We start from the raw sequence: 15,162 nt of genomic DNA on the forward strand, positions 1-15,162 counted from the left end.
AGCATTCAGATTCTGTACAATCTGCTCATTTGAATGCTGTTTACTTATAATGAAACACTGAAAGATACAAAGATAAAGATAGTAATCTTTGCTTTCAAGGAGCCTATAGTAAGGGTTCTGAAGCTTTTCAGTCTTGGGATCTCTTTATATTTTTTTTAAAAAATTGACAACCCCTCCCCAAGAGCTTTTATATGGTTTATAGCTGTATTTGCCATATCAAAAAATAAAAATTCAATATTATTGTGAAAATAGTTTTGACTTATTGAGTTGATAAACTTAGTTTTTTGAAATGGTTTTAGGGACTCTTGGTTCCTCAGATTTTAAGAACCATTGGCCTAATGTATGAGTTGGGCCTATTAGATTTTAAGCTTTTTGGAAATAATCTTTGAGTTATATACAGGATATCCCACAAACCTTAATTCAGTTTTAAACTTCAGAAACTTAAAACTTTTAATTTTTCATAGCTTAAATCTGCACTAAGATTCAAAATCTTCATTAAGACTTGTTCGGCAATGCCCTGTATGTCTTTGTTTCCCTTGCACATTGCCTTCAAATTCAATTTTCCTAGCTTTCCAATCAGAATAGTTAGGAACTATTGCCAGAAGCACTTAGAGGACAAGGACTGTAATATTTATGTTAAATAAACTTAGAAAAAATGTTGAATTTTCCTGAGCGTGGAATGATATGAAAGGAAGACCCTCCCCCTGCCAAAAAACCCAAACATAAATATTTTGAGTGATTGCAGGAAGTATACCAGAGAAAAGATTGTCACTGTCACCAGATTTCAAATACAGAGTTGACCTGATGTTGGCCTTGCATTTTGCAAAAAGCATTATATAAAACTTGAGCATGGAACATAATCATACCTCTCTAATATTCTAGCAGCAACAGAAATAGTACCAACAGCCTCTCTCTGGGTTATCACAAATGTTGAAGGGCACTGCTAGTAGTCTTTGCCAGCTGCTGGTGCTCCAAGGGATGGAAGATACTGCTCCTATTTAGTTACACATCCGTGCTACAGGCAAAGGCAGCTAAGAACAATGTGAAAAGCACTTGTTAGACTTACAGATTGTGGCTTCAACTCTTGCCTCTGTCTTTTCCTTTGTGGGTGCCTTGAATAGCTTAGGCAGTGCGATGCAGTGGAGTGCTGGGCTCACATTCAGAAAGATGGGAGTTCAACTATGGTCTTAATACTCTGTGTGTGATTATGGACAATCTGCCTCAGTTTCATTATTTGTAAAATGGGGATAACCGTAGTCCCCACTTCTCATGACTGTTGTGAGGATCAAATGAATTTATATTTGTAAAAAACTTAACAGAGTTCCTGGCATAGAAGTGCTTAATAAATGCTGGTCTAACTCTTTGGTGACTCCATTTAGGATTTTCTTGGCAAAGATGCTAGAGGGCTATGTCATTTCCTTCAGCTCATTTTACAGATGAGGAAACTGAGTCTGAGAGATTAGGTGATTTATCCAGGGTCACACAACTAACAGTTGAGGATAATTTGAACTTAGGTGGTATTGACTTCAGGCCCAGTGCACAATGTCCTGTGTTCCACTTAGTTGCTCCATAAATCTTACTGCTTTATCAATTAAAAGGTGGTGGGCATGTAAGTGGGGTTTGAAGTTGATAAGTTTATGAAAATGAAGATACTTTAAAATGAATAAGAATTTTATTACAAAGCCCATCATCATCTTCCTTTCCTAGCATTTCTGTGGTTAGAAAGAACCATTAAATGTATGATAGTCATTAAACATGAACACTATGTGCTGGATGTTCAGAAAGCAGTGAGCAGTCTAGTGTCACTGGTTCATAGAGTCTGTGGAGGATAATAAAGTATAAAGAAATTGGCAAAGTAGGAAAAAGCTTGTTGTGAAGGACTTCAAAAGCCAAACAGAAGAATTTTTATTTGTTTGTGAAAATAATGGGTAAACATCTAGTTTATTGAGAGACAGACAGACAGAAGGGAGTTGGGGGGCTATTGAAGACTCCTCACTGTGGTGATATCAGTCCTGCACTTTAGGTAAATCATTTATCAAGTGACTGTAGGGTGAACTAGAGGATGAGGTAGAGACAACAACCAGAAGGTTATTAACAGCAGTCTAGGTGGGAGGTAAATTAAGATCCCCAGAGTAGTACTATAAGTGGAGAAAAGGGAACAAAGAAAAAGTATTGCATCAATAGAAATAATAAGACTTGGTAACATTGAAGAAATTCCTTTCCTTTGTGGACTTTGCTTTTCTTGAAGTTTGGATTCATCATTCCGCTTAAAGATAATGACCCTGGGCCTGCTACTCTCATTTGCAGGGACTCATTCTCTTCAGAGGCAACCCTAATAAAGAAAGGGGGAAAATGAGAGTAAATCAACTTTGAAAAGAATAAGAAAACATAACTTTGACCAGTTTTTTTCACTTTCTGGAATTCCTTCATTGGACTTCTTTTTATCATTGCTATATTATACATTATACATTTTTGTAATCTTTCCATTCATAATTTGATTCTTTCTCTTGAACTCATTTTCTTCATTGGAAATTGAAGGGACGCCTATAAAATGGGAAATGGCTGAATAAATTGTGGTATGTGATTAGGATGGAATGATAGATAAGCAGGATACTTGAAGAAAAACCTAAGCTCATGCAAAGTGAAACATACTGGGTACAAACTAATAGCAATGTTGTGGAATGATCATCTGTGAATGACTATTCTCAGCAGTACAATGATCCAAGACTACTCTGATAGACTTTGGATGAAAAATGGTATCTCTACCCAGAAAAGCACCTTTTTTTTTTTTTTTTTTTTAACTAGTTTTCTTGAGGGTTTTTTTTTTGGGCGGGTAGGTCTATTTGTTTTCAAAAGTTACAACATGACTTTTATGGAAATATTTTGTATAACTTCACATGTGTCTTCTCAGTGTGTGTGGACAGTGGGGAGAGAGAGAGAGAATCTGGAACTCTTTTAAGTTTTAGAAACAAATGTTAATTGCCTTACATCTGAGAAAAATAAAATATTAATTGGGGGGGGAGACACTTTCTTTCCGAGTGCCGAGGCTGCTTGGGGCATGGTAAAGAAGGAAGTCTAGAGAGTCAGCAGAGCTAGGTGAGGAATGAACAAGTGTGAACAAGAAAGGAATGGAAAAATAGGAATAGAAAGCTGAACTGAAGGAGTGCTTTCTTTTCTTTTCTTTTTTTTTAAAGATGTTGGATAAGTTTTTTTTTTTAAGCATAGCTTTTTATTTACAAGATATATACATATATATACATATATATGTAATTTTTCAGCATTGACAATTGCAAAACCTTTTGTTCTAATTTTTCCCCTTCTTCCCCCTCCCCCCTTCCCCAGATGGCAGATAGACCATACATGTTAAATATGTTAAAAGTATATGTTAAATACAATATATGTATACATATCCATACAGTTATTTTGCTGCACAAGAAGAATCGAACTTTAAAATAGTGTACAATTAGCCTGTGAAGGAAATCCAAAATGTACGCGGACAAAAATAGAGGAATTGGGAATTCTATGTAGTGGTTCATAGTCATCTCCCAGAGTTCTTTCGCTGGGTGTAGCTAGTTCAGTTCATTACTGCACTATTGGAACTGATTTGGTTCATCTCATTGTTGAAGAGAGCCACGGCCATCAAAATTGATCATCATTGTTGTTGAAGTATATAATGATCTCCTTGTCCTGCTCAATTCAGTCAGCATCAGTTCATGTAAGTCTTTCCAGGCCTTTTGAAGGGAGTGCTTTCAAGGGAAAGGTTGGGTATTATCATTTTTATGAGGAATTATGATTTTAAAACATTTGATTGATTAGAAAACTTTTGATGACTTAAATTTATACAGTATTTTAAGTGTCAAATTGATAGGTGGGTAAAATATCCTTCTAAGATTTTTCTGGGAAACGAAAAGATTGTATCTATTTTTTTATATTAATAAATCTGTGACCAATACTAAACTTGTCTGACTAAACCTATTTGAATCACTTATTGAAAGACCCCTTGCCCAGAATTGTAATTATATGAATACTTACAAAGGATCATACTAAAGGGGGCCAAGATGACAGAGTGTGAACCAGGATCCGTGTAAATTCTCTCAACATTCCCCTCCAAACAACTTCAAAATAATTCTTTGAATCCAACTTTGAAGTATCAGAGCCCATAAAAGAAGAAAGTTATTTTTCCAGCCTAAGACAACTGAGGAGGTTCACAGGAGAGGTGTATGTTACCAGGGTGAGTGCCAGCCAGTGCATGAAGCAAAAGGACCATTGTTGGACTCTCAAGGTGTCTGCCACCACCGTAACAGTAGCAGCTTTGGGAACTCTCAGCCCAGAAATAATGAGTCAAACAACTGGTCAGAAAAAATTTACAAGGGACCTAATTGCAGGTCCTTATAGTGATTGGCAATTCTTTTGCTTGTAAGTAATTCTAGGTTGTAGTAGAGGGGCACATGTGATTAGTCACAAGGGAATAGAGACTTTGGTTACCATTTCCAGGACTGAGAGGAATACTAGCATTTGAGATTGAAGGAAGTCTGGGACTTGGTCATAGTTCCAAGCCCAAGAGGAATACTTCTACCTCCAGGGGAACAGAGATTCTTCCTGAATAAATATCACAGCACAAATCAGGAGAACAATAATCATACCTCCTAGAGGATAACATCTTGAAAGCACCAAAAACTTGCAGACCACCCCCTCCCCAATTTGCTCCTTTAACTCTGGAAACAGAGTCAAACTTTAATATGTTTAAAGTACAAAGTCAAGAAATGAGCTGGGAAAAAAATGAATAAACTAAAAAAAATCTTGACCATAAAGACCTCCCTCAGAAGACCAAGACATAAACTAAGAAGACAGTAATTTGAAAACAGCTACAAGCAAAGCCTCAAAAGAAAAATGCCGATTGGACCTGAGGTCAGCAAGAATCCTGGAAAACTTAAGAGATGTGTGGTAAAGAAAAAATTGGGGAAAGAAATGAAAGTGATGCAAGAAAATTAAGAAAAAAAAAACCACAGCTTGATAAAACAGATACCAAAAAAAAAAAAATGCTGAAGTAAAACCTTAAAAAACAATTGATGTAATGGTTAAAAAGGCACAAAAATTGACTGAAAAAAGGAACTTCAAAATTAGAGTAGCCAGATGCAGAGCCAAGATGGCAGAGTTAAGGAAGGAAATCCACCAAATTGTTCCAAATTCCTTTAAATAATGACTCTAAATAACTTTTTAGAGTGTCATTCTACCCAAAAAACAGAGAGGAACATTTTCCAGACAAAGACAACTTAAAAGGTCAGCAGAAAAAGTCTGTGACACCAGGGTGGGAGTCCAGCATGCAGTTCCTGTGCAGGTCTTGCCAGTGCAAACCTGGTCCCAGCCCCAGCCCTAGGCCCAGCATTAACAAAGCAGAACCTCTAAATCAGCAGCAGTCCTAGTAGCTTTCAAACCTTTCAGCCCAGAGACACCAGAGTACTAGTAAGGTTACCATAAAACTCTGTGACAATGGAGCAAGGATCCAACACACAATGTCAGTGCTGGCTGAGCCAGTGCAGTTCTGGCTTCCGCCCCAACCCTGGCATCAGCAAAGTAGGACTCTGCTGCTTTAGTCCACTAGATCTTACAGCTGCTATGGGTTGGGGACTCTGCACACAGTTCTAGGGCAGAAAAGAGGGCTTGTAATCAGGTCACTAGAAGGATTTCTGAAAGTAGATGCACAGAACTTGAAATTTGGGCCAGTATGTTTTCGCTTTGGAAACAGGACCCTACTTTAACAGAGTTAAAAGTCGAATTATAGGCTAGGAAAATAAGCAGACACAGAAAAAGGTTTTGACCATTTAAAGTTACTATGGTGAGAAGATCAAAACACACAGAAGAAGATAAAAAAGTCAAAGCACATCCAAAGTTTCCAGGGAAAATAAGAATTGGGTTCAGGCCATGAAAGAGCTCAAAGGGGATTTTTGGAAATCAAGTAAGAGAAATAGAGGAAAAATAGGAAAAGAATTGAGAATGATGCAGAAGGAAATACAAAAAGCTAATGAACAAACTGCCTTAAGCAAAATTGGCCAAATGGAAAAAGAGGTCCAAAAACTGAAGAAAAATAATTCCTTAAAAATTAGAATTGAGCAAATGAAGGCTAATGATTTTATGAGAAAGCTGTAATAATAGTGGAAAAAACAGGGGGTGGGGGGATTAGCTCATTGGAAAAACAACTAACCTGGAAAATAGATCCAGAAGGTATCATTTAAAAATCACTGGCTTACCTGAAAGTCATGATCAAAAGAAGCGACTGGACATCATCTTTCAAAAAATTATCAAGGAAAACTGTCCTGATTTTCTAGAACCATAGAGTAAAACAGAAATTAAAATAATCCACTGGTCACCTCCTGAAAGAGATCCCCAAATGAAAATTCCCAGGAATATTAAAGCCAAATTTCAGAACTCCTAGGTCAAGGAGAAAATATTGCAAGCATCCAGAAAGAAACAATTCAGGTATAGTGGAACCATAGTTAGGTTAATACAAGATTTAATTACTTCTACGTTAAAGGACCAGAGGGCTTGGAACATGATATTTTAGAGAGTAATGTATCTAAGATTGCAACCAAGAATCACATACCCAGAAAAACTGAGTATAATCCTTCAGAGGAAAAGATGGTCATTCAGTGAAATAGAGGATTTTTAAGCATTCATAATGAAAAGACCAGAGCTGAATGGAAAATCTGATTTTCAAATACAGGATTCTGGAGAGGCATAAGGAGGTAATCAGGAAAGTGATATCATAGGGGACTTAATATAAGTTTATCTGTTCACATTCCTATATGGGAGAATGATACTTGTAACTCATTAGAACTTTCTCATTATTATGGCAGTTAGGAGGATATATAGACAGGGCATGGTTGTGAGTTGAATATGAAGGAATAATATTTACCCTAAAAAAGAAAGAAAGAAAGAAATTAAGGGGTGAGAGAGAAATGTACTGGACCAAAGAGAAAGGGAGAAATGGAATGGTGTAAATTATTTGCATTAAAAAGAGGCAAGAACAGTTCCAATGGTCTTGTGATGCAGCCAGAGAAAGGGCTGTGGGGACTGAGTGTGAATCATAACATAATATTTTCAGTCTTTTTGTGTTTGCTTGCATTTTGTTTTGTTTTGTTTTCTTTTCTTTTCTTTTTCTTTTTTTTTTTTTTGTTTTTTGATCTGATTTTTCTCGTGCAGCACCATAATTGTGGGAAAATGTATAGAAGAATTGCATATGTTTAACATATATTGGATTACTTCCTGTCTAGGGAAAAGGGGGAGGGAAGGAAAGGAAAGAGAAAAAAATTTGAAACACAAGGTTTTGCAAAGATGAATATTGAAAACTATGCGTATGTTTTGAAAATTAAAAAAAAACTTTTTAAAAAAGGCAAGAAAAGCTTTTTGCAGGGAGAAGAGAGAAGACAATAAGTAAATGAATCTTACTCTGATCAGAATTACCTCAAAGAGGAAATAACACAACACAACTCGATGGGTATAAAAATCTATATTAACCTGCAGGAAAGTGGGAAGGGAGTAGAATATGGGAAGTGGGGAGGGTAACAAAAGAGTGGGCAGTAAAAAACACTTTAGAAAATGGATAAGGTGAAAGGAGAAAGAGGATGGAATAAATGGGGGGAAATAACAGTGATAGTAATTGAAAAAAGAATTTTAAAGCAAGTTTCTCTGATAAGTTCCCATTTCTCAAATATAGAGGAAACTGAATCAGATTTATTAAAAATAAAAATAAGAGCCCCAATTGATAAAGGAGCAAAAGATACTGTCTATGCTCAAAAGGCTATAATTTCATGCATATCCTTTGACCTAACAATACCATTACTAGACATGAATCACAAAAGAGATTTGGAGGGAAAAAAGGGAAAAGGATCTATATATACAAAAATATTTATACAGCTCCAAGGTTTAAAAAAATTGGAAATTGAGGGGATGCTTATCAGTGGGGGAATAAAAAAATAAATTGTGGTATGTGATTATGATGAAATGTTAGTGTTCTGTGGGAAAAGATGAACAAAACTCTCAGAAAAAAACCTAGAATGCTCTCTATAAACTTAAGCAAAGTGAAATGTACAATATACAAAGTAATAGCAATGTTCTAGGATGATCACTGGTAAATGACTACTATTCTTAGTAATACAATGATCCACGGCTATTCTGAAGGACTTTTGATGAAAAATTCTAATCATATTCAGAGAAAGAGCTGATTGTGTCTGTAAGAATCTTTTTCTCTTTTTTGGTGGGTAGGGAGGTGTTAGGGTGAGAAATCTATGTTTCCTTTCACAACATGAGTTTTATGGAAATATATACACACACACACACACACACACACACACACACACACCATGTTTAACATATATTGGATTACTTGCCATCTGAGGAGAGAGTGAAGGGAAAGAGGAGAAATTGGAACACAAGGTTTTGCAAAGGTCAATGTTGAAAAATTATCTTTGCATATATTTTGAAAATAAAACGCTTCAATTTTAAAAAATGTAAAAAAAAAAGTGTTAAATGTTAACTGGGGGAAAATACTAAGCGAATAAAAGCAAGAAAAAAAAAGAATAGTCCAAATGAAAAGGGGAGCACAAAAATTCACTGAAGAAAAGAACTCCTTAAAAGGGACGAGATAGGGGGAAAGAGGTAGAAAAGTTCAATGAAGAAAGTAATTCTTTAAAAATTAGATTTGGGAAAATGGAACAATGACTCCATGATACTTATAAACAAAATTGAAAGAGGGAAAAATAGAAGAAAATGTGAAGTATTCCATTAGGGGAAAAAAAGAGAGAGAGCTCAACTGGAAAAGAGATTAAGGAGAGATAATTTAAGAATTTTTGGACTACCTGAAAGTCATGAAATAAAATTTAAAAATTATTAAGGAAAATGCCCTGCTGTTATAGAACCAGAGGGTAAAATAAAAATTGAAACAATTTACCAACTGCCTTCAGAAGGTGATCACAAAATGAAAAACTCAGAAATACTGTAGTCAAATTCCAGAGCTCCCAGATTAAAGAGAAATATCCCAAACAGCCAAGAAGAAAATTAAAACATTGTGGAACCACAGTCAGACTAACACAAGATCTAGTAGCTTTCATATGAAAGGATCAATGAGCTAAGAATATTGTGCAAAACAAAAAAACCTGTGATTACAACTAAGAAAAATTTACCCAGTAAAACTGAGTGTAAGTCCTTTTGGATGGGGAAATGTATATTTAATGAAATAGAGAACTTTTAAGTACTCCTAATGAAAAAATCAGAGCTGAATAGGAAATCTGGCATAAAACTCAAGAGATGTATACAATAAACATGGGAAAAGTCATCATAAGGGACTCTGAAGTTAAATTGTTTACATTCCTCCCTAGGAAGATGATACGTGTAATTTCTAACTTCCTCACTTTTAGGGCAGTTATGTAAGGCAGTCTAGACTATGAGTTTATATTGGGATAATCTCAAAAAAATAGGGATGAGAAAGAGGTGTGTATTGGAAAAAGAGAGGTAGAATGGGGAAATTTTCCTCACATAAAAGGTGTATAAGGAAGAGATTTTACAGTTAAGATGAAAATGAGGGATTTGAGGCAATGCTTGAACCTCATTCTCAGAATTGGTTCATTGAGGGAAGAATATATATTTATGTATATGTGTGTAAATATGTATAAATGGATATACAAACACATACACATATGGGTATAGAAATCTTTCTTCCAAAAGGAAAATAGGAAGAGAAAAGGGACATGAGAGATAAGGGAGGGGGAAATGATAAAAAGGCGGCCAGATTAAGGGAGGTAGTAGTCTGAAACAAAACAGACTTTGTAAGAGGGACAGAATAAAAAGGATAAAAGAAAGTGGGATGGAGGAAAACATAGTATTATGTAAATGTGACTGGGATGAACTAATCCATAAAATGGAAGCAGATAGCAAAATGGGTTAGAAACCAAAATCTAACTGTGTTGTGTATGACATACTTGAAACACAGATAAAGGGCTGAAGCAGAATCTATTATACTTAAACTGAAATATTAAAGGAATAATAAACATCTCAAAGCATATAAAAAAGACTTAAAATAATAAAGGAAACTGCATTTTACTAAAAGACAATGAAGTAATAAAAAATTTTTCTGAGTTAAAAAAAAAGCCTTTCCTCAAACATAACTGAGTCAATAGGTACTATTTCCCAATTAATAAATGGTCAACAGAAATTAACAGTTTTCTGAAGAAATCAAAGCTATCATCATTTGAAAAAATGCTCTGAATCACTATCAATTAGACAAAAACAAATTAAAACAACTCTGAGGTGTACCACCTCTTAAAAATGACATGAATTAAGGAAATGTTGGTAGAATAGCCAACTAGTCCAACCATTCTGGAGACTAACAAAGGAAAAAACCTTGAAACACAGTATTTCTGGGTAATTCATAATTTATTAATTAGGCTAGTCAGCAGTCAATAAAATGATGGTCAGTGGTTTTGGTATCCAGAGATGTAATGTGAGTGTAAAAGCTTTAAATAAGTCTTGAAAAGGAATTCCCTTGGTAACTTAAAATCAGCCATGATTGATACACTGTTAATGGGGAAGTGAGTTAGAAGTCTTCATCTCTTTCTGCTGAGAATGTGACTTGGTTATGAGATTTAGCCACCCCCAATAGTCTAGACAGGGAAGAATTCATCTATCCAAACTACTGTGGTTGGTTTTCTCCATGAACCGGGTTACCCTAACCTCTAATGAAGGGATACAAAGACAGGGCTCCTTTCTGGACTGTCTTCAAACTCTGCTCAGAAGGAAAGTCTCCTAGTAGGATGGGGTCCTGCTCAAGTTGCACCATGTGTCCCCTGAGGGCAAAGACAGTCTTATAAATCATTCTCATCAATCTTTGAGAGAGTGACTATCTTATAGGGGCTGAGTCTTTTAAATGAGGAAATAAACCAGAAAACCCTTAATAACTGGTTAATAGTAAAATAATTTCTCTCATGAACAATCTTGAACCATGAACAGAGGGCTATAAAACTGTTCATACCCTTTGGTTTAACAATGTCACTACTATGTCTGAATCCCAGAGAGATCAAAGAAAAAGTAAACAGGACCTTTTGTTCAGTCTTCAGTTGTGTCCAACTCTCTGTGATCCCATTTGAGGTTTTCTTGGCAGTGGTACTAGATTGGTTTTACCATTTTTCTTCTTCAGCTCATTTGACAGATGAGAAAACTTGAGGCAAACAAGACTGGTCACTCATCTAGTTAGTGTCTAGTCTAAGGTCATATTTGAACTCGGGGAAGAGGAATCTTCCTACCTGTAGGCTTGGCACTCAATCACTGAGCCATCTAGCTGCCTCATGAAAAGGACTTATTTGTACCAAAATATTGATAGCATATCTTTTTGTGGTGGTAAAAAATTGGAAATTGAAGGAATAGTCATCATTTGGGGAATGGCTGAACAAATTGTGGCTTTGGTTGGTGGTTGTACTTCATTTTCAAAGAGGACCAAAGAACATTACTATGTTAGAGTCATGTTAGTATGTCTAGTTGTGGCTGGCGAGATAAGTACAAATTCAGAATGCTTTACCACAGGTTGGACACAAATAGTCCATGTGAACATTTTTGCCAGCATGTCCTATGTCTCACAGTCAATTCTAGTTGTCTTCAAAGAACCTATGAGAGTACATATAATTATAATGGAGTACTATTGTGCTGTAAGAAATGTTGAAGGGATAGTTTCAGTTGGCAAGAAATACAGGAACTGATACAGAATGAAGTGAGAAGAACCAGCTGTGGAAAAACTTTACTATTTTGATCAATACAATTACCTAAAACAATTCCAAAGGATTCATAGTGCCATAAAATATTTTTGGTAGTTTGGTATGTCATTGAACTAAGTGTGTTTAGGTAGATTTGTCTCTCTTATTTGGACTCCGCCTACCCATAAGCAATTAATATTTTTCCAGTTGTGTAGATCTGACTGGAAAAAACATTTTGTAATTGTGTTTATATAATTCTTGGGTTTGTCTTGGGAGGTAGACTCCCAAGTATTTTATATTGTCTAGAGTTATTTTAGATCCAACATAATTCCAAAAGACTCAAGCAAAAAGTTGAGCCAGAAAGAGAACTTATGAACTCTTGAGTACAAATTGAAATGTAATTTTTTCTTTTCTTTTTTTTTTTTTTTTTTGGTATATGGCTAATATGGAAATCTATTTTGCATGATTTCACATGTATAATTGATATATTGTTTGCTTTCTCAGTGGGCAAGGGAGGGATGGGAGAAAAGGAGAGAATTTAAAACAGTTTTAAAAGAATATGAAAAATAAATCAAATTTTTTAAAAGAAAAGATCATACTTTCAGAATTTGTTTATATCACATGTTAGATCTACATAATATTTAAAGAATATCTTCTAATTTTAAAAGGTATTCTTTGGTTATATATAGATATAAAATGGTTTATATTTGATATTGATCACTGCAGCATATGAAAATTGTGATAATTTTCTCTCATTTTTCTTCTCTCTGATATGAACAGAATCAAGCGATAGAAGTGTCCTGGGGTCACCAGCCTATATTCTTGAGCTGGGTGGAAGGGAGACCTCATTCTAACCATGGTGAAAATGTGGCTGAAATTAATAGGCAGGTTGGCCAGAAGCTTGGAATTTCAGATGGGGAACAGGTAAGTGCCTAATGATGTGAGAAAGGGACTCATATACTCCAAAGTAATATAAAATAATGAAAAGAAAGTATCACAACATTTCAGATTCTTCTTTTGAAATAGAGGAGAGAAAGCTTAAGTTTTTCTATGGCATACTCATGTGGTCTTTTAAAAAAGGACTAAAAGACCAGTTTAGTTTTTCTAAATTAAGAGTCCATACTGACTATTATCTATATCTACTTCCTGGTTTGTTATAAATTGTAAAATCATACTCATTTCCTCCCACAGTTCCCAGTGGGGACATGCTATGAATGCAGTATTTTTCCTAAGTAGTAATTATGCCACATTATATCCATACTATTGTTTATTTAAATATTTTACTTTCCATGGAGGAATACTAAAAACCCTAATAGATAAAAATTTTATTTTTGCCAGGTATTTCTCAGGCCTTGTTCCCATGTGGTGTCTTGCCATCAAGTTGAGGTGAAACCCCTCTCAGCAGACGATTGGGAGATACTGGTAAAAAAAAAAAATTACCATCTTAAAGTTTCACTGTATTAAAATATATTTTTATTACTTTTCCACTTTTCATATTATAAACTTTCTAAAGTAGTATTCTGATTCAAATCAGATCTCATTTCATTATTAGACAAAACAATTGTTCAGGAACAAATGCAAAATGTCATTTGAATCTGATTTTTTTTTTTTTTTGTATGTTTGTTTTGTTTTGTTTGTTTTTTGTTTTCCTGATATGATGTAAAATTGTCCTAGGAGCTGCATGCTTCTTCTCTTGAACAGCATCTCCTTGATCAGATTCGAATAGTCTTTCCAAATGCGATTTTCCCTGTTTGGGTTGATCAGCAGACTTACATTTATATCCAGATTGGTAAGTGCTGCTTTGGAGATTTGCCATCTTATTCTCTACGTTGCTGTCTTAATTTTAGTGTACAGTTGAATGTGCTAACGAGTTTTTCTTTTTTCCAGTTGCACTAATGCCAGCTGCCGCTTATGGTAGATTAGAAAATGACACTGAACTCTTTGTTCATCCCAAGACACGCCAGACCAAAGAAAATGCCACAGATCTGCCCTTTTCTAGAGCAGATGATACAGAAGAAATACTTAATAAATATAGAAGAGACCGAGAAGACCTGACAGGGACATTTCAAACAAAACAACCCAATTCCAACACTGCGGGAGCCCAGGAACTAAATAAACAAGAGTCAGATCTTATATTTGGCATGTTTACAATGCCAAACATATGGAATCTAATGGGGAGCATTTTTTCTTATGGAGCTGAGAAAAAAATTGACACACCCTGGGGTTTAAGTGAAATTAATGCATTCAAAAATATGCAGTTGACAACTGTTCCAAAAAACTCTGTTTTCAGAGTATGTAATTCTCAGCCTCCCAGTATACAACGGATGTCAGCATCATCTTTGTTTCAGAAAGACCACGCCATTCATATTTTTCCCTGGAATCAGCAATATTTTGATTTGGAGCCCACTTTTACTGTGACCTATGGAAAGTTAACTCAGCTGCTCTCCCCAAAGCAACAACCAAGTGAAACAAAGCAAAACGTCCTATTACCTGAAAAAGAAAAGCAGGTGGTTCAACAAGACAAAAAACAGATTTGTTCAGGTAGTAGTCAAGGAGCTGGTAAGACCTGTGTGGTGCAGATAGTCTGGAATGGACTTGAGGAACTGAAGAATTCTATACAGTATAACAACACTATAGAAGTTCTCCATACCGGGAAAGTTTGGGTTAGTATGAACCTTGTGTCTTGGGGGAAAAGGGGGGGAGGAAGGAATTTATTGGTATATTTACAATCCTTGAAACCATAAAATAGAGTAATATTCTCTATGAAAATTGTAATGTGTCATACTAGAATAACAAAACCTAAAATTTTCTTTATTGTAGACTAGACATGGGAAAATGACATTCAATTTTGTAATAAAATCATTGGTTATTATACAAATTATATGTGCAGCAACTGACAGATGCAGATTATGTCCATGTCTCCTCCTTCAGTATTGGAGCATTCATAGTAAACTGTACTATAAAAATGAAATAGGTTAATGAAAAGGACCATTGTAATCAATCATTTAGGTATTTATTAAATACCTGCAATATATCTATAGTTGTATTAGGTACTATGATAACATTATCCCCATTTTGCCTCCATTATTTGGTAGCAAAAAAGATTTTATCCCTAGATTACCTTTTGCTTTTAGGCAATTTGTTGCATAGCCTGTAAGTAATGGTGTGTTGACCTTATACAAAACTACCTACAACTGCAGTAATTTCTTCTATGTCTCATGGACAGAGCCAAGTTTGGCTTGCTATCTGTATTAGTGGAAAGTAAATGCTCTAGGAAAAGCCTGGAGCATGGAAACTATCCCAGTTCATGGAAGAAAAAGTTTAGGGAAGTAGAAAAGACTAAATAAAGGAGAGCTTCCTTGGAGCAGACATCATTGCCTTTACTTGCAGCAACCAGTTGCTCTAGATAACTTTGTTACATATT

At 35.3% G+C, this 15,162-nt stretch overlaps 1 protein-coding gene across 1 annotated transcript in view; it reads left to right on the top strand.

Annotated features, from left to right (window-relative positions):
• Window positions 1–15,162, top strand: part of PEX1 (peroxisomal biogenesis factor 1) — a 47,135-nt gene that overhangs the window by 1,758 nt on the left and 30,215 nt on the right. Inside the window, exons 2-5 of the mRNA XM_074272234.1 lie at window positions 12,519–12,662; window positions 13,077–13,160; window positions 13,413–13,527; window positions 13,626–14,401. Of these exons, the coding sequence (XP_074128335.1) occupies window positions 12,519–12,662; window positions 13,077–13,160; window positions 13,413–13,527; window positions 13,626–14,401 (1,119 nt within the window). The remainder of the gene's footprint in view (window positions 1–12,518; window positions 12,663–13,076; window positions 13,161–13,412; window positions 13,528–13,625; window positions 14,402–15,162) is intronic.

Source organism: Sminthopsis crassicaudata, chromosome 5 (genome assembly GCF_048593235.1).
Source record: "Sminthopsis crassicaudata isolate SCR6 chromosome 5, ASM4859323v1, whole genome shotgun sequence".
NCBI classification, from domain to species: Eukaryota; Metazoa; Chordata; class Mammalia; order Dasyuromorphia; family Dasyuridae; genus Sminthopsis; species Sminthopsis crassicaudata.